Below are 25,057 nucleotides of genomic sequence, written 5' to 3' on the forward strand. Positions count from 1 at the left end.
AAAATTAATAAAGGTTTAACAAACAGTAAAAGACACTCGCTCTAGTTTTCTCTAGGGAGGAGCCACTCTCAACAAATATGGGTCTTTGTGCAGTTATGCTGCCTAGGGTCGGGTGAAAATTTTGCCTGAGAAGGAGAACAAAAAACAAAGCTTATTTGGACTGCAAACAGAATACTACAGGAGTAGTATTTCTCTGCTTTGGAGATGAGCCCGCTGTGCTCCATCTCAGTGGGCCTGACGCTCCAGGGGCTGAATTTGATCAGATTTGCTTGCCGTGGTGCCTGACCCCAGGCAAATGAGATCTAGGTCTATGTGAGCTTCAGCCTTATTAAAAATGCTGAAAAGCTGAATCTGACAGATCTCAGCCCTCCCTGCAGTAACTTCCCCCATGCAGGGCACAGAAGACAGAATTGTCCTCAATAGCTACTGCTGTCAATGTTCTTCTACCCAGACACACCCCATTGTTTGGGCCGTCAGGGTTCCTGTTGGCTGTATCCTCTTCTTGGTGATAACTGGAGGGGACCAACTGCATCAGAGTCTTTGGTAACATGGTTAAGAGCCTGAGGCCCCCTAAGCTTAGATTCTTTATTCACTTTCATTAAAGAAACTGTATTGCCTGTCAGGAGAGTAGTCAACTGAGACTCACTGTGATTTCAAATATAACAGTATTCAATTAATGAAGGTATAATGCAGACTTTTAAAATTCTCTTCATAAACCTTATTCTTACTGTAAGTGTAATTTGCTAATTGTGCAGTTACTTAAACATTATTGATACCTTTAAAGGAGTTAATATTTAGAATCACTGGCAACAGTGCCCAGCATACGTATGTTAGTTGTTCATAACGCTTTCCATATTGATACATTTACACACTAGTAATTTGTCTCAGAAAAAGGATGGTGTTGAAAGATAACTGGATTTCTAGTGAGTCCTCAGGGCCTGTGGAAGAGTAAGAAGTTTCCTACTGGGCTGTGATTCTCGTCTTGTGATTTTTTGGAATGATCCCCACTTCTCAAGGTAACCCAGCCCAGGCACTGCTGAGTGATTACCACAGACGTCCCCATGGCAGCATCTGCCTTGTTCTTGGTCATTTTCTAAGGCTGTCCCTTGGTACTCGCTTTCGTCAGTGTGCCCATATCTCTTTCTAACCCCCAATTTTTTTTTCTGAGTTCTGAGTTTCCCTGAATTGCTGTACTTTCAAGCAAATCTTCAAGAAAGTTACAGCTTATCTGTTTCAGGAAAGGCGACACCCTTTTCACTGCCCTCAACTTCTCCATGACCAACTGAAGAACATTTTCAGGAACACCCTGCAAAACTCAACCTCTGTGCCTTTGCTTATGCTGTTTTACCTTCCTAGAACTCCCTCCCTTCAACTTCTGCCTGTAAAATTAGCCCATTTCCCCACCCTAGCGAATACCACCCCTTCCATGAAGTCTTCTTGGACACCCCTTTCCGAGCAACAAAATGTAACATCCTCCTTCTCTGAACAAGGAAAGTATGCCACCCTATGTGTGACTCCGATGACATCTACCTCACTGGGCAGTAGCTTAGCACACGTCCTTGTAGCTCCTCCACAGGGGGCAGAAGGCACAGAGGCAAGGGCAAAGACTGAGAGCTGGCCAACTGGATTGGAATTCCTTACTTCGTTTCTATGTGACTTTTGACAAATGACTCAACCTCCCTGTACCTCAGTTTCCTCATCTGTGGAAAAAAGATAAAAATAATAACTACTCATAAGGTGGCAGTTAGAATGAAGGCCATGCTATAACACACTCAGGGAAGTGGTAGGACACGGCAGCAAGGAGCAGAGGCTCAAGGAGTGAGTCTGGCTGGGTTCAGATCCCAGCTCTTTCAACTTACTCTCTGTGTGACTTTGGACACGTTACCCAACTACTACTCTCTGCTCAAATTTCCTTATCTAAAGAGGTAGGTGAAAAAACAACGACCTTAAAGGTTTATATGGACAGTTAATCTAACACATGCAAACATAAGAGTACACAGTAAGCCCTAATAAGTATCATGATGTATTATGAAGTCAAGGCCAAGTCAGGTTTCAAGTTCATGGCAAGCACTTAAATAACATTACTAGTTACCCTTCAAAGTCATGAATGCTTACTGTATGACTGTGAAAGTTGCCCTGCTAGATAGTTTGGAAGTGCAGGGTTAGGAGAGAAAGAGAGAGAGAGTGAGAGACCAAGCAAAAGAGAGAGATTTAATATCACTTCCTCTTCTCCTTTCTGAGTGAATTTTGTCCAGTGTTATCTCTCAGATGAGAATGTTCTTGCCTGTGAAGCTGGACCCAAATCCATTGGTTCTATTCGGCACATGGGGCGTGCTGACAGGCAGCATGCTTGTGTGTCCAAATAGACACCGAGCATCACAAAAGCTCTTTCCATGGTGACGGTAGTGAAATGTGGAGCATGGCTTGCTATTCTTCATCACCTCCTTCCTGCTCCACCCTCACAGCCATTCTAGAACTTCTGAACTTCTGTTTCTTACCAGTGTTCTGAATGTATTATAATTACTATTATAATTACTAGTGTTATAGTACTAGTATTATACTACTATTATATTTACTAGTGTTAAAGTACTAGTATTATAATTACTAGTAATTCCTTTCAATCTACTCAAAAAGCAATTAATGGATTTCACACCTAGTCTCCCATGAAACTTAAGTAACCGAGTGATGAAAGAAGAAGCCTTCCAGTGGAAACATATGCTCTTAGGAAATCAGTTCCTGGATTCCTTGAAGCTTTTTCCTCTTTATCATCTGATTATTTTATGTTTAAAAGAAGTGATGTGGGTATTTTCAGACTTGAAATTTATTGGTTTTGCCTTCACTTCTATTTTATTGTTAGATTTGGTCACTTTTCTCCTGTCTTCCGGTTCCATCATACTCCAGCTTGCTTCTAATCTCGAAACTTTAGGACATTAGCACAAATAAAATTTCTAGTTCTGGTCTCTAACAATTTTTTTTCTTCTTAGAGAAAATAGTAGCCCATCTTGTTTACATTCCCCAACTGATAACACCATAGTGTTTCTTTTAAAACACTTTCAGAACATTGTGGCAATTTTTAAACTTCAGGAATCACAGAAGTCTAGGGTTTGAAAGATCATATAGACAGTAAATCTGTTTCTCTGGCTGTGGCATGTTCAAAGACCTTTAGAGTTAGAGGATAACTGGATATCATCTAGTTCAATTTTCTGATTTTGTAGGTAAGGAATCTGAGATTCAAAAAGGGGACACGGGAAACTAAACAACTGCAGGTAAGCAATAGTTCTCAATTATGGGTGGTTTTGACCCACAAGGGGACAACTGGCAATGTCTGGATACATTTTTGGTTGTCACAACTAGAATCTGTTACAGGCATCTAGTGGGAAAGGCCAGGGATGCTGCTAAACATCCTACAATGCACGGGACAGCCCCTCGACAAAGAATAACCCAGCCCAAAGTGTCAGTAGTACTGAGGCTGAGAAACTCTGAGCTAGAGAGATTACTGCCTCAGTAATCTGTTTAATGTCTCACGCTAACATATATCCAGAATCATTTCCTAAGAAACTCATAATCCAAATTAAACTCATATCCTGTGTCCTTGATGAAGCCTTCTGGTTTCCATCTCGCCACTTTCTTTGGCAATCTCTTTAATGTTTCCTGAGACTACAAATGGTCTTATTTCTTTGCCAATGTTGAGCCAGTGAGGAGGTATCTATATCAAGGAGATTTGGGGGGAGAAATATTTCACTTCTGGATTATATTTTGGGGTTGATCATGAACAGCTGTACTCAACCCATTCATGAGTGACGGAGGAGAGTCTGAGGAGTGTTAGGACACAAAAATTGATTTGTTATGGTAACTGGCAATGCTTTTCAGTGGTAAATGAGATTTCAATTGAATGATAAAATGATGATCCAGTTTGGAAATCAACCCTATGGTTGTTTCAATGGCCTCTTTTAGGACATCATTTCACAAAAGCTAAAAAATAAATTGACAAACAAACCTATGAATTCCTTTCTATGACAATATATCTGAACGAGAAAACGTAAGAAATGTTGCCACTTGATCTTCCCATTAGCTGGTCTGGGGGAAAAAAAAAGTAAGAAGGAGCCTATCAAAATTGTGAGATGCAAGAATTTGAGAATTTTTTAAAAAATAAAAGTGGTCATTATATTTCTATTCTGCCTTCCTTCCTATGCCGAGTTGACTGTGCATTCAGCTTAAATGTGCTATATACATGGTTAAATTAAAAAGCCCAAGTGGAAATACAACTTCTCACACTGACCATAAGCAAGGAGTCAAGGCCAAGCCAGGTTTTAACTTGGTAAAGATATTTTGTAGTATCCAATTAAACAAGTTTTTTTTAAGCACTTAGACCTAGAAATTCTGCTTTGGAACTCTAAACTATTAGTTGAAAATATTGGTGGTGAGTAGGGAAAAGTTTATAGATTAATATCTTCTTCTTAGAGTTGCATAAAACAGCCAAAATTTTGGAAGCAAACTAAATGTCTAACAATTCTAAGTGAATTGTAGTGTAATAGATGTAATATTGGAAAAAATGCAGTTGTTAGAAGCACGATGTTTTCAGAGAAATGTGGGAAATTCTTATGATACAATGTTAATTAAAAATAAATAATTCAGGGCTTCCCTGGTGGCGGCAGTGGTTGAGAGTCTGCCTGCCGATGCAGGGGACACGGGTTCATGCCCCGGTCCGGGAGGATCCCACATGCCGCGGAGCAGCTGGGCCCGTGAGCCATGGCCGCTGAGCCTGCGCGTCCGGAGCCTGTGCTCCGCAACGGGAGGGGCCACAACAGTGAGAGGCCCGCATACCGCAAATCAATCAATCAATCAATCAATCAATCAATCAATCACAAATATATGTACTGATTGATAACAAGTCCGTAAATATGTGCATATGATCAAAGTCTAGAAAGAAATATCAAAGTGACAAAACAAATGGAAGACATAGACACAGGTTCATATATTTATGAGCCATACTACTTTTCTTATTTTGTTCCCCTAAACTTTTCTATAATATGGTTAGAAAAAAAAAAAGTATATATAGTTAAATTTGACCCAGGGCTCTTTTCTGCAGTCAAAATAATACCAAACATATAGATTTGCATTAGGAAGTTAGTAGCAATAAGGAAAACTATAATAAGAATTTTGGAGTATATAGAGGAATAAGCATTAGAATCTAAATTAAGCCACAATGAGGGTAAGGTCAGTGGTGTTGAAGCAGTAATGAGTGTATATTAGAAAGTTTCTCATAAAGTCAATACAGCAATTTCGCATTCTTTTCCATTAATAGTCTGATCACAAGATCAAGAACTTCACAAAGGGAATTGGCTATAGAGTTTATCCATCAAGCCAAACTCTGTTTCTTTCGTTTCTTTTGTAATATCCAAAGTAGTAGTGAGTTCCCTTGCCTATGTATATGATCATCCTTTCTCTCTCACACATGCCCACAAGATGATTCCCCTTCCTACATTTCCTATCTTTTTTTTTTTTTTTTTTTTTCGGTACGTGGGCCTCTCACTGTTGTGGCCTCTCCCGTCCAGTTCAGAAACCTGGGAGTCATCCTAGAGTCTTCCCACTTCTTCATCCCTCACTACCTCATTCAGCCGATTATCAGCTCTGGTCAAGTCCACCTCCTGAATATTTCTCGAATTTGTCTCTCCTGTTTGTTTCCAAGACCTCCGCCCTCCTTCCAGCCATGGACGGTTACGATAGCCTGACTAGTCTCCCTGTCCCCAGTCCCAGTCAGCACACAGCTGTTAAAGAACAGATATGATCCCATTACTTCTCTACGTAAATCATACTGATGGACACCTTTTATCTTTGAAAGTAAACTCAAACTTTACTTTGAAAGTAAAACTACCTGACCACTGCATACTTCTACTACAACTCTCCCTTAAGTGTCTGAAAATCAAGTCATATTACTGAATGGAACACATATTTCTCAGCGCAATTAGACCAAGTTAGAGAAAGCAGAAATATCAGCTTTCTCATTCTAAGCATTATGATAATTTTAATGCAGTTGAATATCCTATTCACATTTTTAACAGTCATAGTTCATATTTTAATCATATTACATTACCAGTAAGTAAAATCCCTAAGTATTTTTTTATAAACTTTCTTGTACTGGAGTGATTTCTTTTGGTTTTAACCAAATGCTGGACTTCCCAATTATCCATGTTAAGTTCCTCTTTTGATATTATGCCCAGGATTCCATTTTGCTAAGATCTTTTCAGACACAAATTTTGCCCTGTAACTCAATAACTGCTTATCCCAGCTTTGTGACACCTGAAAATTTCTTCAAAGTGAGGCAACATGGTATAATTAAAGAACACAGGATTTAGTGTATTCTAATTCTAATTAGAACACAGCCTAAATTCTAATTCTACCACTGACAAGTTATCAAGCACTTGGAATGCCACTTAAATTTTCTTCATCTTTGTTTTCATGTCAGTAGGTTGAGCCTAGCAATATATAAGGGAGATGCCCTCACCTTCCCCTTGAAAACTCTTCCCTGAGACCCATCGGGCTGTTCAAGTCTTTTGAGCATGAGCCACCTGTTCTCCTTACTTGGCTCCTGCAATAAACCTTTATCTGCTCTCTATCTATATAGGGTTGGCCAAAATGTTCATTCTGGGTTTTTCCATAAGATGTTCCAAAAATCCTGAACGAACTTTTTGGCCAACCTGAAAAAAAAAAAAAAAATATATATATATATATATATATATATATTTTTTTTTTTTTGCAGTACGCGGGCCTCTCACTGTTGTGGCCTCTCCCGTTGCGGAGCACAGGCTCCGGACGCGCAGGCCCAGCGGCCATGGCTCATGGGCCCAGCCGCTCCGCGGCATACGGGATCCTCCAGGACTGGGGCATGAACCCGTGTCCCCTGCATCAGCAGGTGGACTCTCAACCAGTGCGCCACCAGGGAAGCCCTATATTTTATATATATCTAAATATATATATATGTGTGTGTGTGTACATATACATATATTTATTATATTTATTACACTTATATATTATATATATTATATATATTTATGGGAGAGGATAGTTAGGAGGATGACAGTGAAGACAAAGATTAGTTAGTATTTTGTGTCTACTAAGTGCTTTACATACAAATATGCTGAAGAAGGTATAATCATTATCCCCATTTTTCTGATGAGTACACTAAAGGTTAAAAGGAATAAATAATGCACCCAAAAAACAATCAATACATGATGGAGCTAGTGTATAGACATGCTAGAGGCCATGTGAATGTAATTATCTTCTTTCTTTTGTCTGAGTCATCCATTGTTAAACAGACAATTGTTTATTTCATCAGTCCTCTACGGATGGGAATTAAGGTTGTTTCCATTTTCTCACTATTAACAAGTAGTGATATCCTCGTATGTGGTATCTTTGTGCACTTCTGGAATTAAATTTCTGGAAGTGAAACTTTAGGATCAAAGGTTATGAATATTTTTGTTGAATATTGTCAATTTGTATTTTATAATGTTTATGATTGAAAGTATAAAAAGGTTTTCTTGGGAATTATATAGGACATATCTTAGGTGCCTCCTCAGATTCCATTGGTGACATGAGCTGCTGGACCCTCAGTAGTGAGCAAACTTTGCCTTAAGTGCCCCCAGGTCTGTTTGGGCCCTCACAGCTCCACACCCTGGGGTGGACCAGTTACATTCCTAGGAGAACTTCCTTCACTGCTGCTACTATACAGCCAGGCCCACCAGCCTCACACCCTGAATTTCTGGCTTCTCTCACCATCTCTGGACTTGTATGAGTGGCTGCAAAGAGGGTCACATGGTTCAACTCTCTGGGCTCACACTTTGGCTAATGGGAAACAGGAAGGGGAGCTGTGTGCAGCAGGCAGATAAATCTCTCCTTCTTCCTTCTCCACAACCCCTCTGGGAAATTGTTCTGCACAAGCCTATCCAGACGCACCCCACATAGCTGAGCAAACCTACCTGCCTGCTTTGACCAGAAATGCAACACTTTGCATTACTTTCCATCTCATTCCTGGCTCACATTTCTTATCTCCCACTTTCATTTTCTCTCACACTTGGTCTACGGTGGTTTTCTGGCTCTCTGAGATAATAAAGTTTATGAAAGTGTTTTACAAATTATAAACAACTATGCAAAGGGAGGGTATTTTTATTGCTGTGATTTTTATTGCTTTCAGGAATACTTGGGGGTATACAGAAATTTATTTCATAAAATAATCAAGATTACCCTTATTTACATTCCATCATTCATTATCAGTCTAAAAAGGATTTTGAGATATTTTTGATCTTTCTGATTTGACGTGTGCCTTTAGGGAGGTGTAGTAAACTATAAGCTCCATAGAAACACCTGCAGAACATTTCAGGTGCTTCCTGAAGGAAGGCATGCTAGAGAAAGGAGTAGGATATTATACTTGAGTGCTCCAGTGTACCCGGGTCTAGCCTAATGCACACCCCCAGCATGGAATTCCATGGAGATTTAGAAATATGAAATGAGAAAAAAGTAGCATGAAAGGAAACTAGGATGAAAGAAAAGTCAAGCACTCCCTGACCCTACCCTACTTTCAAACTATTATCTTCTACGTTGTCACATAAGTTATCCTCCCCAATTTCACAAAAAATTAACTTGTGGATAATTTATATTCAACTCAACCAAAATTGAAGGAAGGCCTAAATTATCTCCTTCTGTGTTCCCTTATAGCACCCAGTTGTTTTATATTACTCTCTGTTGTTATTGCTTACTTAATTAACTTCCTTTCTGGCTGGATTATAAACTCTGGGAGGGTAGGAAGCTGTCAATTCCACTCTCTGTCATATTCTTAGCACCTAACATACTGTCTGGATTTTTTTAAATGCTTATTGAATGATGAATGAAAGAAAGAATGAATGAAGAATGAAGATGAATTGACCACGTATCTGACTTTGGCTAAGTGTTTTTAGTTTTCTATATGTATCCCCAAGTCCCAAACTTCAGCTTAAAACAAAGTAGATACCTAATAAATATGTGTTAAGTAATTGATGAAACGATGATAAATTTATATAAAAATATCTAATGCCTACCTTCTGACAACACGGTTCAAAGTATTCTAAAATGTTCTTTTCTCATTTACATTCAGGGAACGCAGGTGTATAAAGAGAATCACTGCTTAGTTTTTTTTTTTTTTTTTTTTTTGCGGTAGGCGGGCCTCTCACTGTTGTGGCCTCTCCCCTTGCAGAGCACAGGCTCCGGATGCGCAGGCTCAGCAGCCATGGCTCACGGGCCCAGCCGCTCTGCGGCATGTGGGATCTTCCCAGACCGGGGCACGAACCCGTGTCCCCTGCATCGGCAGGCGGACTCTCAACCACTGCGCCACCAGGGAAGCCCACTGCTTAGTTTTATAAATAGAAATTTCTGAGACTGCTCCATTGAAGTGAAGTCATGGTAGAGAATATCAAAAAACTGGCTGGAGGAACAGAACCATTACCTGCCCCTCCTAGTCAAGGAGGGTACCGTGGTCTGGGGTCCACTCCATTTTGTAGAGAATACCCTGTGGATAATACTTTCATAGCCTGAACCCTCCCTTCTCAGCACATTTATAAGGAGATGCTAGTCCAAAGAACTCAGTCATGTACCCAAGAACCAAAGAAATGCATCTCGGGCTTAGCCAATCCTTTTTCTCTATGTTACAAGCTAAAAACAAACAAACAAACAAACAAAAAATGCAAAATGAAAACAAAACCAAAAAAAACCCTAGATTAAATGAATCCTTTCTTTGGTTTTATATCTGCTCCCTTAGGGCATCTGGCTTATTGCATTTACATTAATCACATGAAGAGAGTAAGATTTAGAGATAAACCGTCTTTTCTTCTCCCTTGTCCTTTGAAGCCAAATTATTTTTAATGAACAGAGGTCATCAGAGGCTCACTGGATTATCCCACGTGCCAGATGTTGTCCTTATTTTTGATACAATAAACCATTTTCTACAACGGGCATATAAAATTCACTGCTCCCAGGGTTTTAGAAATCCCAGGAAAGGCCCCTGCTGGCAATCTTATTAGCATCTCTGACTCTTGATTTTTATTTAATTCCTTTTAACATTCTATCATAATGCTGACAGACTTTTTGGAATGGAGGGCTACAGAATGAGGACAATATTTCACTACATCATTAAGCCTGCAGTGGGTTAATAAATGGCTCATCATGTGCTTTGAGATATACAAAGAGGTTAAAAAACAAAAACAAAAACGGAACACTAAGGCAACTCTTGTTGAATCACAGTTAATAAGAAAAAGGGGACTGACATGAATGATTCAAATAGAGGTTCATACTAAAATGATACCTTAGCATCTGGATTTCATATTTGTAACAACAAAGGACTGAAGTTGCATTTCAATGGTAAAGCAGGCGTTTGGGAAATGGTCCTCTTTTCTAAGCCCTAGAATGGGGATGGTTGTTAGAGAATAGAGATGCAGGGGGAAAAAACAACAAACTCATCTAGCATTAAAATGTTGCCACGGATCAACAAAAGGTCTCATATTGGAGATTACTTTCACCTTTTAAATCACATCCACATACAGCATCTCAGTCTAGCGCACAAAAATTCTGGGAACTATGTCCTTGCCTACCAGAAAAGTTAGAACTCCCTAACTTTTCCCTTTCTTCACCCCTAATCCTTTCTCACCTCCCTGCCGACCAAGGATGCTCTAAATCAGTGCTTTCCTGGGAACACGGATCACCTGGGGATCCTATTACAATGCATATCCTGAAGCAATAGGTAGGGCCTGAGACTCTGCATAGATCCCAGGTGAAGTGAGGCAGCTGCTCCTCAGTCTAAATGACCACCTGTGAGAAGCAACATCCTGAAAAGATTAGTGTCCTATGTGCAATCACAGAAGATTTAGACTGAAGTTACTCCAATACACACTTAATGAGATGCATCACTGTTCTTGTGCTAACTGATAAGTAGAAGAAATAGCGATTCAGACTCTACTTGATTTTCACAAAGTCAAGCCAGGCACTTCTAGAGCTGATTTAAGAGCAGACACTGGGAAGCTGTGATGGGCCGTCTGGAGATCTTGGATTCAATAAACTAAAGCATGAGCTCTTAATCTTTTGGGTGGGTTGCCCACCCTTTAAAAATATCTTAAAAACTGTAGCCACTCTCCCCAGAAAAGTGTACACATAGGCAAAAGATTTTGTATATAATTATATCAGTTCCTAGACACTTTTGTTCTACAGGCAATTTAAGAAACTTTAACCTGGTGGTGTCTCAGAAGCTAGAAAAACGAATGAACAAACAAAACCAAAAATGTCTTTCAACTCTCACTGGGATATTAGACATTTATTAAATACAACTTCTGTGGGAGAACTAAGTCAGTTACCTAAAAGTACAGATGAAACACACACACACACACACACACACACACACGCACATGCACACACACACATCAAAAAAAAATTTTAAAGGTTGGGGGAAGGCAGAGAATTTGAGACTTTACAATAAAAGCCATGGAAAATTCTCCATAGGCCAGAGCAAATCAGGAGAAAGAGAACAAAAACAGAAACCACAAAAACTAGTTTCAAAACCATCTCGCCTTTTACCTCTGGGTATCCTGCCTCATCTCTCAGTGACTGAGAATATGAATTTCCAGGGGTGCTTGATGAAATGCAGATTCCTGGGCCATCCCCCAGGTCAAATGGAGACATGGTTCAGAAATCTGCATTATATAAGATCCCTAGATAGTTCTTACTCACATTAACGTTTGAGAAATACTATTCCTCAGTTTACATTAATGAAATTAAGATACCCCCAACTCCCATTCAGAGCTCAGAAAGAGTTATATTCCAATATGAGGCTGCCCATAGAACAGGAAAATGACTTCCAAGCGAATAATGATCCAAAATATATCCTTGAGTTGTGCTTGTGATCAGAATAGGCTTTTAAATTCAGCAATTTTGGAGGAATTTAAATCTGTTTCCTGTCCTGTCTTCCACACCTCACTCTTCCCCTAGAAGCAGGCTCACAAATTCCCCTTCCCTTTCTCTAGAACCTCAGCTATAAATTGACTATTATATAGCTTAGACTGCATACGAAGTTTGATAGAATAAAGGGTAGATAATAGAGGAAAGGTCTAGATAATACAGACAGAAGCTGTTTTGATATAGCTAAATTTATAAATATAGATATATGGATATCAGCCTCAGTAAAAGTCAAAGTCTATCATTCTCAACGCTGGCTTCATAGTAAAGTTAATAAAATCACAGATACCTAAACTCTAACCCCAAAGGTTCTAATTAAGAAGATCTGAGTAAGACAATTATAGATAAAAGTTGGAGTCTCAGTGTCTTTATTTAAAATGAAAAAAGAAAACAACCATTGAAAATTCTTATATACCATCAATAATGGTACAAACAATAAGTAAGTATGAGTGTTTACTATGAACATAATGATAAATGTTTTACAGGCAGTTGCTCATTCAGTCTTAACAGCATCTCCATAGGCAGGAATTGTGAGGAAACCACTACTACAACTAAAACTCATAGAGGTCAGGTCTCAAAGTGATGACTGCTAAGTGCAGAGCTCTCCCTGGAACTCTATGTCTGACACAGACACCCACACTAAACAATAAACCGTACTTCCTGTATAAATCTATGGAGAACTGTTGGTAGGTACATATGTTTGTGCATACATGTGTGATACACACATATAAAATGTGTGTGTGGTCAAAGAATGTGTGTGTAGACCCTGGCAGAAGGGCAATTTTGCAACTTGGGACATTTGAGGAAGAGAAGTGTCCTCAAATAAAGACTGGTCAAGTCCAAAGAGCTGTGTGAGAGCAATAGCTCTCTAAGGGGAAAAGGAGAGATGTCACTAGGAAGTGAAATGAGTGTAGGAAATAGTGTAGGAACTTGCCTAATTCAAACTTCAATAGGTTGTTTCACTGAAGACCAGCTCCGCTCGCTCCCCCCATTTTCCCTGCTGCTAGAAAGCTTCTACTTCATAGTATTACATTCCTCCAATCCTTCTTTGTTTACTCTGGAAAAGTCAAAAAAGAAACAGGTCAAGTTGGATGAAGGGGTGTGGCAAGATGGGATGGATGAACAAAGCCTCCTGACAACTAGCTAATTGGTGCTAAAAGCAGAGCACATTCTCCTTGGAAAAACCACATACCCAGCAGTGGCTGCAGAAGATTTTTAGGGGTTTCAGAATCATGCCAGTTAACCCTGATCTAGGTAACCCATAAGCCCCATGGATACCCAAATAGGCAGCTTATTTCAAACATAATTTACCAGAGACTATGCCCATTTCTCAGCTCTAATTATGCATTCTTATTAGAGTCAAGAAACCCCTTGTTGCAGATTTACTTAGTGGTAGCCAAAAGCAGAAGCTGGGTCTCCTGTTTCCAAAGCCCAGGGCTCCTTTCACCAATGACATTCAACTAGGCAGAAAGCAGGGGCGGGAGGGGTCAGATGTGCCTGTATTCAAACCCTGGTTCTAAAATTTACTAGCCATGTGGCACTGAGTAAGTTATTTAACCTCTCTGCCTAAGTATCCCAATTTGTAAAATAAGGATGATGACGATGATGATAAAAAACAACTTTGCAGTTTTTTGTCCTGTGGTAGCAAAAAATGGAGTAAGTTTATAGCTGCAAAAGGTTTAACACACAGTAAATACCATAGACGTATTTGTTACTATTGCTTATTTAGGGGCACTGCATGTTATAATACTCAAGCAGCACTAATCAGCATTCATTAATTACGGCATGACTCTCCAATTTGTCTTCCAAAATGTTCCAAGAAAATCTAAACTTCTTAATTTCTTGATCATGAGGTAGAGAGAAAACAAGAGTAGTTATCATTTGTTTGGGGATTCACAGCACAGAAATATGGAGACAGAAATAAAAACCTCTTTTTGGTTCTTGGATCTAAATGTTCTGTACTTTCTTGCCTGGACCAGAGTACTAGGTTGAATAGGTCTCCCCAAAATTAGTGTCCTTCCAAGAACCTCATAATTTGACCTTATTCGGAAGTAGGGGTGTTGAAGATATAATTAGTTAAGATGAGGCCATACTGGAATAGGTGGGTCCCAAATGCAATATGACTGGTGTCCTTATAAGAAGAGGAGAGAAGACACAGAGACAGAGGCAGACAAGTGGAGATGGCCATGTGATGACAAAGGGAAGAGATTGGAGTGATGCATCTACAAGCCAGGACACATCAGAAGCTAAGAGAAAGCCCTGGACCAGATTCTCCCCTAGAGCCTTTAGAGAGTATGTGGTGCTACCAACACCTTAATGTTGGACTTCTAGCCTCCAGAACCATTACAGAGTAATTTTAAGCCACCTAATTTGTGGTAATTTGTATGGTAGCTGTGGGAAACTAATACACTCAATCTCTCTTCTGGACCACAACAGCAGTAGAGCACCAGTGCAAGAGGCCCTGTACCTAGCTGCAGTCTCTCATTCTGTGTGGGCCGTGTTCCCAAAACAGCTAAGGGGAGCAGAATGTGAATGAGAGGGCACCGGGAGGCTTGAAAGCCAAGTTGAGATGATTTAATTTCTTCTATGAATTTGTCCCTATCAAACCATCTTTAATAGCTCAAGTGCTTAGTTCCAACATTTATGTTTTCTAAGTTAAGCCTTTGTGAAATACTGTTATAATTTGTTTTGCAGAAGGGTTTTGGGGGAGCTCTCACCATAACAACACCTATGAGTGGTGAGGAAAGCAGAATTGGGCAGAGGAGGAGGTTGAACCTCAGTGCAATTGCAACAGAGGTCCCCACCGATCCTACAGGGAGTTCTGGAGCTGGAATGGCACCCACTTTGGAGTTTTCCCAACTAAGGCTAGGAGGCCAGGCCATTGTAACCCCATATAGACCAGCCATTGGATGCAGGCTCACACAGAGGAGCCATGGCTTTGGTCAAGGCAGTTTCTGCCAGCTACAAGTAATTTCTGGTGATGGACACAGCTGTGAGCCACTGGGGAAATGAGCACCTCTTCAGGGGGATCTAGGAGGTACATCCCAGCATCTCTCACATGCACGGCGGATGTCTTCCTTTCTAATCATCATCTGTTATTAGAATGTGGCCATGTGAAATTCCACACCTGGACTGGAGTCACCTTACTCGGGGAAAGAATCCATTAGATGCTCTCAAATCATGTATATAGTGACCGGCCTAAGAGGTCTCAGAGTTGCATTCTTACTCATTTCTCTCTCTCACCCATGTATTTTCCATTTCCACCAATTACAGCAACTCTTAAAAATCTCCATTTTAGAATGGCTTCTAGTCATATTTGGACCATGGTGATTTCTTCTCCTTTTTCTAATTATCCATGGACAGAGGAAAATCATCTGACCCTACCCGGAAATCACCATTCATTTGCTCACTTATCCATTCAGTCATTGGTCAGTCAACACAGATACGTAACAACTATTCTATACTAAAGAAGGCACTGAGTACAGAAAAATGAATGAGGAGATTGTCAAAGGCCTTACACGTCAAGATGAGGAGTTGGATTTTCTCTAGACATAATGAGGGTTATGGGCAGTACTTGACTTGAATAGGTTTGGGTTACTGAAAGATCCGTCTGTTGGTGGTAAAGAGGATGGATTGCTTGAGGGTCCACAATACAAGGCAAGCAGTTGCAGGTAGAGAATATTAACACCCAGTTGAGTCACTCTTCAAACCTCAGCTGAGTCACCCAACTTCTGTCCATCCTCTAAGACCCTCTTTGCCATCCCATGAGTCAGCAGCACTGTCAAGGAGCATGTTAACAGCCTGCTTGGGTGGCAGCTTTTACATTATCCTCCTAAGCCACAAGCAGCCCACGGGACCCAGTCACATGCCTTCGCATGTGCAAACACACCATGCATGTGACTCCAGGTCGCAAACACTCAACTCAGTGTGAAGCACACAGCTGTCCACGTAGAGTCTGAAAAATGACTCTAAAAAATGAGCCCCCAAAGGACACAACATTCCATTTTGGCTTTTCCCTTCAACAGCCTCCAAAGCTTTGGGCCAGTCCCTAATACAGAAAGTAAATTTTTCAGCGGATGGGACTTCCACATTAAATACAAATTATGGATCAAAGCATATAACCTAGCAGTAGAGACTATATCCTCCAAACAACAAAAGCTGAGAAGTTTTTTTTTTTTTAATTAGCCAACCAATAGACTGGAAAACAGAAGGGAAAATATCATATTAATAATAATTATTTGAAGTTGATAGCTTATATTCTTTAATGCAGTTCCAACATAAATGTCACTGTAAGAAATGCTATTTCATTTCAGTACTAACAGATCAGGTACTTAGTGTGCTGGGAGAAATGATCGGAACTACGTTAAAGCTGCATTAACCAGAGAAACTGCAAAAATGTTTATATTCTTGTGAAGGCAGGAAGGAATGCCCCTCGTGGGTATATTTAAGTATTTTCCATCTTTTGTATAAATGGTAATGCTAAACAAAAAATGGAAAGATGACCTTAGAATAATAACCTCAGGACCCAACTGGGACTCAGCTTCTCAATGTACAAAAATCATTTGCAGTATGTTGAGGATGGAAATTTCTATACTGCTTTATAGCTTGTAGTCTTCATTATATACCTCAAACAAAAATCACCAAAACATCCAACTCTGGGCTGGTTTCATTTCCCCAGGGTGCCCCTCCAACCCCCATATATAAAATTACTCACCATCCTCTTGGTCACTGTCTGCAATTCTGCTCAGTTACTCGACAATGTTTGTAAGGAGAGTAAAACAAAGGAAAGGGGAAAACCAATCCAGTTCAGAGAGGTGTTTCATATAGAGAATAGGATTTTTAAAGCAAAGCCAGATCTGGCACTGTTAGGGCTTTTCTCTAGTCAGTTTCTTCTCCATTCTTCCTTATAGAAACCCCATGCAAAGGCCATGTGGAAAATTTCCCAGGGCAAATGCTGAGCCCATATCTGAAAGCTGTCCCACTGGACAAGCCTCTTTCACTGTCATTTCCAACGGCCAGTATGTATGTTGCATGGAAGACGAAGAGTTGGTGAGGGCCTGAACCTATGAGTCATTTAGTTTTCAAACGACAGCTTCAAGGGCCTTTGAGTGTCTGGTTGATTTACTGTGAATGGCACTGATACTTATGTGACTAGAAGCTGCTAGCCTGAATTGGTGCTTGGAGAAACAAAGTCAATGAAAGTCACAAATCCAATAAATCTGTGAGGGATGTGTGGAGTTGTCTCCAAGAAGCATACAGCTAGAGAGGCACAAGTCTATACCCATAAGGTCTTAGAGTCACAATATTCCAGGCTTATTTTTTTTCCAGTCCTATGGGTTTTGAATGTCAAGAGAATGAACAGATTCCTGATGATATAACCTCCAATTATATTTGTATACGTATTTTCTTTTGGCCTTTACAAAAATTTTGTCTAGTAGGAAGGAGACGAATCCTTATTAATATCTGTGTTTGATATATGAAATGTATAGGTTCAACAGAGGTAAGCACTTTGCAGCACGGCTGGTAAGTGGAAGAGTGAGGTCTTTGGATGCCCAATCCCATGTCTCTCCAACAAGCTCACTCTTCTTACTCTGCATTGGATTAATGTGGATAAATATGGATTAATTCAGTCTAACAGTTTATTAATTCAGTAATAAAAACAATTCTTTCAAGCCACTGTGTAGACAAACTAACTGGCTATTTAACAGAATTAATAGGTCAAAATGGGTGGTTCAGTAACCCTGTGTCGAAAAATCTCTTGGACCAGGTGGGAAGTTAGATAATGTTTATCACCTGTCACTCCCTGGACTGCCTTTGATAGTTAACAGATTTCCGCAAGCGCCAGATTATGGAGATGCCAAGCACTTCCTAGCAGTTCCAGGAAAGTATCAAAGCCAACACAATGAGCTTTAAGGCTGGTGAGGTCCAGGTATTCTTGAGGTTGAATAGAAGTCACCAAGGAGTAGTCTGTCAGCTTGCCTAATGAATTTAAAAGAGTCTATTACCCTGGCACTGTCACAATGTCCCTTATTTATGCTCCTCTAGTGAGGGAGTGGGACAAGCATCTAGAACAGCCCACTGTAAGAGCTAATATAGCTGTAGAAAGAAAACGATTTATATGAGCCATTTCCCTCGATGTTAGAACTTGAGTCCTAGCCCCACTCATCTTGGGGAGACCCACGTCATGCACACGCTTCTGTTTGCTCTGGTGATAGCAGGATAACAGAGAGCCGCTAATTTAGATAAGCACAGAAGACAGAGAAACACAATCTACGTACATCTTGACAATATCTACATGCTGACCTATGTCTTTTTTACGATGTATAGGGGACTGGTCCCAGTTGTTGCAGAAGGAAAGAAAATGTTCTCATGCATAAAACAGGGCCAGGCAGAGGTTCCATAAAAGCCGGGGGCGGGGGTGCCTGTCTGAGGGAGGCTCCCCTGCCACTTGCTGGCGAGGGCAGATGATTGAGAAACCAAATCAGCAGGCATGCACAAACTGCTTCCAGGATCAACGCAGATTGTGCTGCCAGGGAAGACAATCACTGAACTAGTTTTTCGGCAAGATCAGGGAGCTGGGCCAGACTCTACCTAGAGACTCCTTCCTCTTTCAGGCTAGAGAGCAGGAACAAGAGGTGTGTGATAGCTCCGCATCACAGTGTACTGCTGCCAGACAGAAAGCATGGATATTTCGCAGCCTCACATACCTGATAGGGGCCCTGGTTGCAGCCACAGTAGCTGCTCTCCATGGTGTAGCTTCTGGACACCCCCATCTCTCTCCACACCACTACCCGTGCTGTGGAGGCTCGGGATTTCTCCACGAGGAAGCTGCAGCTGCTTAAGGTGAATGCTGGTGCTAGTTTATCAAGGATTTTGGGAAGAGTCTACAATTTAAAAAAATCAAATTATGATGAGTTGCCGGTGATTGGGGCTATGCATCATAAAAAACAACTTCTCAGTATGTATTAAGCATCTCAATACATTAAACACTTAATATGTGCAACTATAAATCTTCTATCTATCCTGAGTAATGGACACCAATTTTTTTTAATACTTTTAAAGATGAGGAAACTGAAGCTTAGAAAAGTTAGAAAGAAATAGTTCAAGTCCAACTACAAAGTGACTGGAATGGGATCCAAATGCCAACATGGCCAACTCCAAAGAGTATGATCTTTCAACCCCATCTTCCTGCATCACGGTGGACCAAGGTTGCAACATACGTTCAGCCTCATACGTTGCTGAGTTGAGTCTCATGGAAAGCCACAGACTTCACAGGGAACTGAAATTTAGAGAGTAGCTCCATCGAGCCTCACTGTTTTCTAGCTGAACTTTCCTTATCTCAGACATACAGGCCATTGATGATTCTTGAGCAGGAGCACATATTGTTTCCTGAGGGACTGGAACTGCCAAAATGAACATTTCAGTCTCATTCTCTGATCCATAAATCTGAAGCTGGACCAATTATAAAACTTCTAAAAATTCACACTCTCTGGATTCATATATACTATCTTTTCCTAGGGTAGAAAAGCTTTATGTGAGATCACTTAATTTCCATTTAGAAGGCATCAGTAGACCCTTGCCACTCTCCGATTGACAGAGAGGGGACTTCTAGTCACTGGACCCTTCCATCCCCCAAAGATGATGTCTCAGAGTTGAAAGTACACCAAGTCTTTGGGACAGCTGAAATACTACACTTAGCTCAGAACTTCTGTGACATGAACAAGAAGGGTTCTCTCACTTCAGTGTTGACAGAATCTCCAAAAACTAGAACATCATACAAAACTATATACATTAGATAAGAAACAGTATAGCATCGGGTCTTTGGACAAATTATAGGGACAAGATGGAGAAGCAGAACAAATTGATGAGAATATAAATTAAGGAATTATTGTTAAGGAAATGCAGTTTTGTTCATTTCTAGAACATAGAGCAAATCTTTTAATATTGTATCTGTGGTTCTTACTGTCATGTTTAACATAACCATTAACTATATTAATATAAGGATTAATATAATTATTATATGATATATGATATAAATATATATTAATGTAATTATTAACATAACCTACTAGGATCTCTAAGTTCTTACATAGCCTCCAGACCTAAAGCATCATAATTTTAAGGGAAATGAAATGCTAATGTTATCCTCAGAGTTTCTCTAATTGCCTCCTAATTGATTTTATCTATCCACTCTTGTCCCTCTCTCCCTGCGATCCCTCTCCCCATTTTTCTCCTTCAGAGTACTCATCACAATTACAGTTAAATTATTGTGTCTGCAATTTGTTGTTTATTTTCTATCTCCTCTGCAGCCTAGAAGTTTGTGTCTTGTTCACAGGAAAATCTCTGCACATGAATCTATGCTGCTTGTAGAGGGTACTTCATAACTATTCACTGAAATAAATGGAATCTGCTAGTCCAGGCCTTTAGAGAACTGCTTAAACAGACATAAATAGAATATATATATATATATATATAAAAGTAAATATATATATTTTTAGTTGCTATATATATATATAATATGATCAAGAATACATGAATGTAATTATAATTTATCAATGTTTTACCTTGTTGCGAAAACTTAATCTGACATCATTTAAATGATCTTTGCTTTCTTACTTAGGTGAACCTTGTTTTCTTAGCTAGTACGGCCCCTCTCCAAATAACCACACACTCAAATTAATGGCGTGCATCTTGGAGAGCTCTATGAGCTATGATCCCTTCACTGGAGCCTGGAGGATGTGAGATTTACAAAGTGCAGTGGCAGTACCCTCTTACACCTCCATAGCGGCAATTTATCCATTCATTAAATAATGGGCTCCAAACTATCTCATTTACAGTAAAGTCCTCACTGCATTTCCCTTTTGATTTCACACAAATACATCTATGTCAGAGTGAGCAATGAAGATGATAATAGCTGTGATAACTGGAGGTTGTTTGTTTGTTATGTTTTGTTTTGTAAATGAATAGGAAATTGATGAACTCTACATATGAATTGATCCACTGGAGACCTGTTTCAATGTTTCCTGGGGTCGCCCGGTTTGGGTGGGGCAAGAAGGCTTGGGACATTCAACTCTTCCCCTGACACTTGCTCTGTACCTTAAACTTAATTTCAGTTTCCCAAATATTAAGATTATAATAGACACCTTTTCACTGAATGCTTACTATGTATTTTGCATGCATTAATTCATTTAATCATCACAAGTCTTTGGGGTAAGCTTTATTATTATCTATGAATATTGTTAACTTTCTTTTGGAAAAAGAGAGCTAAAACTCATGGTGACTCTATTTAAGATTGGATAGTATAGATTCTTTTAGTTTAAGATGTACCACTCATAAGAGATAATTTTATATAGGTCACCATGACCTGCCCAGATGAAAGTTTTAATTTACTTAACTAGTTTCCTAAGTAAGATAAAGCAGTTAAGCTTCTTGAGGTTTATTGCCAGTACTCTAGCTGAGCCTTAGTGTAAACAGGACATTGAGGACACTGAGGATAAGCTGTTGGTTCAGCTTTAATAGCCTTGGGGGAACTCTACTGATCAGTAGCAGTCATGCTTCTAATAGACATGAATGAAGAGGGTGAAAAAAAATTCAGGACACAGGGGAAGTAATTCCAGGTGAAATAGTAGGTGAAATAGGTGGGGTTTTACCTCTTTTAATACTCACTAACCCTGTAAATGAAGGTATTTCACGCACAGTAAATTCATATATCCAGAAAAATAAGGGATTTAGAAGAGGTTGGTAACATCATAACTGTGATATCGTGATTTGTAGTAAGAAATATATATTGGTTCTTCACCCCCAGCTCTGACATGAGATTCCTAAAACATTTGCAAATTCCTATGTGATAAGAGTGGTAGGAGCATCTTTTGTTCTAATAAGGTGACTCTGGGTGGGCTCCTGAATGGTTCCTGGATCAGGGCAGATCATCACTTCTCTAGGAAAGAGAGAGGGGCTGGAAGTGGAGTTGATAAATGATCATGCCCATGTGAGGAAGCTTCCATAAGAAGCTTCCATACAGTTCATCTGCATCCTTTATCACATCATTTAATAAATTGGTAAATGTAAGTAAGTGTTCCCTTGAGTACAGTAAGCTGTTCTAGCAAATAATCGAACCCAACAGGGAGGAGATCATGGGAACCTCTGATTTGTAGCCAAGTCAGACAGAAGTTGTGGGTAACCTGAGGACCTACTACTTGCAGTTGGCATCTGAAATGGGGGCATGTCTCCTGGGACTGAGCCCTTAACCTGAGGGATCTGATGTTATCTCCAGGTAGATAGTGTCAGAACTGAGTTAAATTGTAAGATATCCAGCTGGTGTCAAAGAATTGCTTGGTGGAGGGAAAAATCCAAATATTTGGTCCCCAGAAGTGTCATAAATGAAGTGTTCTGTGTAAAAGTAAAAGAGAAAGACACAGGAGGAGAACTAGGTTTTTCCAACACAATGATTTTTCTCTTTTTCCTATATAAATTTGAAACAAAGGCCAGTTTTTATTTTGTGGTTGGATAACTTGACATCTTCTACCTCTTCCTAATATTCAGCAAGCAACAGCCTGTTTACTTTATCCTGACAGGAAGAAGTCCTTCCTTCCTTACCTCTCCCTAATCTCTTGGGTTCAGTGTGGGGATAGCAGAGCTCCAACTACTGGAACCCAGAAATAATAGAATTAGGTTCAGCGGGTCACTGTTCTACTTTTTATAGTATGCTCAAGCAGAGGAATGTGGATGGTCTAATGCCTTACATTTTTTTCATCACTTCCTATTTATTGAAGATCCTTTCCAATCAGGCATCATTTTGTTCCTTCCATAAATATAATACCTAACAAGGACGGTATTTTCACTATCCTCGTTTTACAGGTGAAGAATGGGGGTTCAGAGAGGGAGTGTTAATGGCTCATAGTCACACAGTTAATCATTATAAAGTTAGGTATTAAGATGAGGTTTCCTGTCTCCAATTCTCACGTCCTATGTACTGTATCATATCATATCATATAGAAAAAACAAATTCAGAGTAACCAGGCAAGAAGCCATTATTCATCAAAAACATGGAGAGGTTACACACGCCTTCAACCTGCTTGTACTATAATCCTATAGTTAAGATAATCAAAATGCCTATTTAGGAAAATAATGGTTGAGGCATGTCTCAAAGGCAAGCATATGGACACAAAATATCTGGTATCATCCACCATAATGACTTACCCTGTAGCTGACATCTTCCAAGAGATTGGATGTGCTCACAGTGGACTCTGACTGCCACAAAGTCTCTTTGATGCTACAACCGTAAAGGAACACATTCCTCTTTTGGGAGTGACCATGGAAATCACAGAAGACCTACAGTGGCCAAACAAAGGAGAAACTAAATCTATTGGTTTCTTACATGTTTAAAATGTCAACTTTCTTAGGTAGATATTGTTTACTTAGCAGAACCAGGCACACGAGGACCACTGGGGACTTTAGCAAGAGTTCTGTTGGTAGAATTATCAGGAAGGAAGGTAGATTGGAAGGTGCTTAGGGGTCAACAGGATAAAAGGAAATATGAGTCACATGTAGCTCTTCTGACAAGTTTACTTGTGACAGGGGAGGACACAGGGCCAAAACTGGAAGGGGAAATAAGAAATAGGCTTTAATAGTTCTTCCTTACAGACAGACTCCAGTTAATAAATACAGGAGAAATGAAGTAAATAGAAAATCACCATTAGAACGCCTCTGTAATAATTGTTGCTGGCAAGATCCACTGATGCATGCCAAAATTAGTGAGAAAGATTTGTGGAGAAAAAGGATTATTTGCATAGTGTCAGAATATCTCCACCAAGATGTTGTTAACTGCAGAAGGAAAAATAGTAACTTTACAATGGAGAAACCCAGCAGACATCACCCTTAACCAAGTGATCAAGGTAAACATCACCAGTAACAGACACACTGACAAAATTCATATTGAAGAAAAGTAAAAATATGACCAATATTTTAAAAATCATCATGGTCATGAAAGACAGAGAATGTCTGAGGGACTCTCATAGAGGAGAAACTAAGAAAACATGAAATCTAAATACAATGGGGATCATGGATTAGATTCTGAAACAAATAAAAAAACACTGGTGGAAAAGCTAGTAAAATCCATATGAAGTCTGTAGTATCATTTATGCTATTTCTCTAATATTATTTTTCAGCTTTGATAATTGTACCATAATTGTGCAAAACATTATCATTAGGGGAAACTGGATGAAGTATATATGGGTACTCTGTGCTATTTTTGGAACTTTTCTAGAATTGTTTCATAAAAATGAAACAAGTACGCATCATAATATTTAGTTAAAATCCGGAATGCAAAGTTGGGTTGTTTCAACATCAAAAATAATTCAATGTGATTCACTCCATTTACAGACTAAAGAAAGAACGAATATGATAATCATAATAGATGCATTAAAACGTTTGAAAAATTCAATAGCCATAATGGATTAAAAAATAATACACAATCTTGGGACTTCCCTGGTGGTGCAGTGGTTAAGAATCCGCCTGCCAATGCAGGGGAAATGGGTTTGATCCCTGGTCCGGGAAGATCCCGCATGTCGCGAAGCAACTAAGCCCATGTGCCACAACTACTGAGCCCACGTGCCGCAGCTACTGAAGCCTGCGTGCCTAGAGCCCATGCTCCACAACAAGAGAAGCCACCCCAGTAAGAAGCCCATGCGCTACAACAAAGAGTAGCTCCCACTCACCACAACTAGAGAAAACCTGTGCTCAGCAACAAAGGCCCAACGCAGCCAAAGAAAAATAAATAATTAATTTTAAAAAACCTCTTTAAAAAAAGAACTAAAAATAAATGAAAATATTTAAAAACTAGATATATTTCATTTAAGAATTTCTTTTGATCCAAAGACACCAGGAAGAATGTGAAAAGGCAAACCAAAGAGTGAAATAACATATGTTCAGTACATATATCCAACAAATGATTCATAGAGAGAATGTATACATACATCAATAAGAAAAAAAGAAGCAACTCAATTTTTAAATGGGCAAAAACTTGAATCGATATTTCACAAAAGAGAAGTTCCAAATGGCTATTAAGCAAATGAAAATGTACTCAACC

The 25,057-nt window shown here is 39.6% G+C and overlaps 1 protein-coding gene across 1 annotated transcript in view; it reads right to left on the reverse strand.

The window, feature by feature from the left end:
- AGBL1 (AGBL carboxypeptidase 1) overlaps nucleotides 1-25,057 on the reverse strand; it is a gene marked incomplete at both ends in the record, with an annotated part of 563,318 nt that overhangs the window by 84,655 nt on the left and 453,606 nt on the right. The window contains 2 exons of the mRNA XM_081229515.1: nucleotides 18,678-18,854; nucleotides 23,170-23,301. Of these exons, the coding sequence (XP_081085641.1) occupies nucleotides 18,678-18,854; nucleotides 23,170-23,301 (309 nt within the window). The remainder of the gene's footprint in view (nucleotides 1-18,677; nucleotides 18,855-23,169; nucleotides 23,302-25,057) is intronic.

This window comes from Mesoplodon bidens (genome assembly GCF_964165515.1).
Source record: "Mesoplodon bidens genome assembly, chromosome: 3".
Lineage (NCBI taxonomy): Eukaryota > Metazoa > Chordata > Mammalia > Artiodactyla > Ziphiidae > Mesoplodon > Mesoplodon bidens.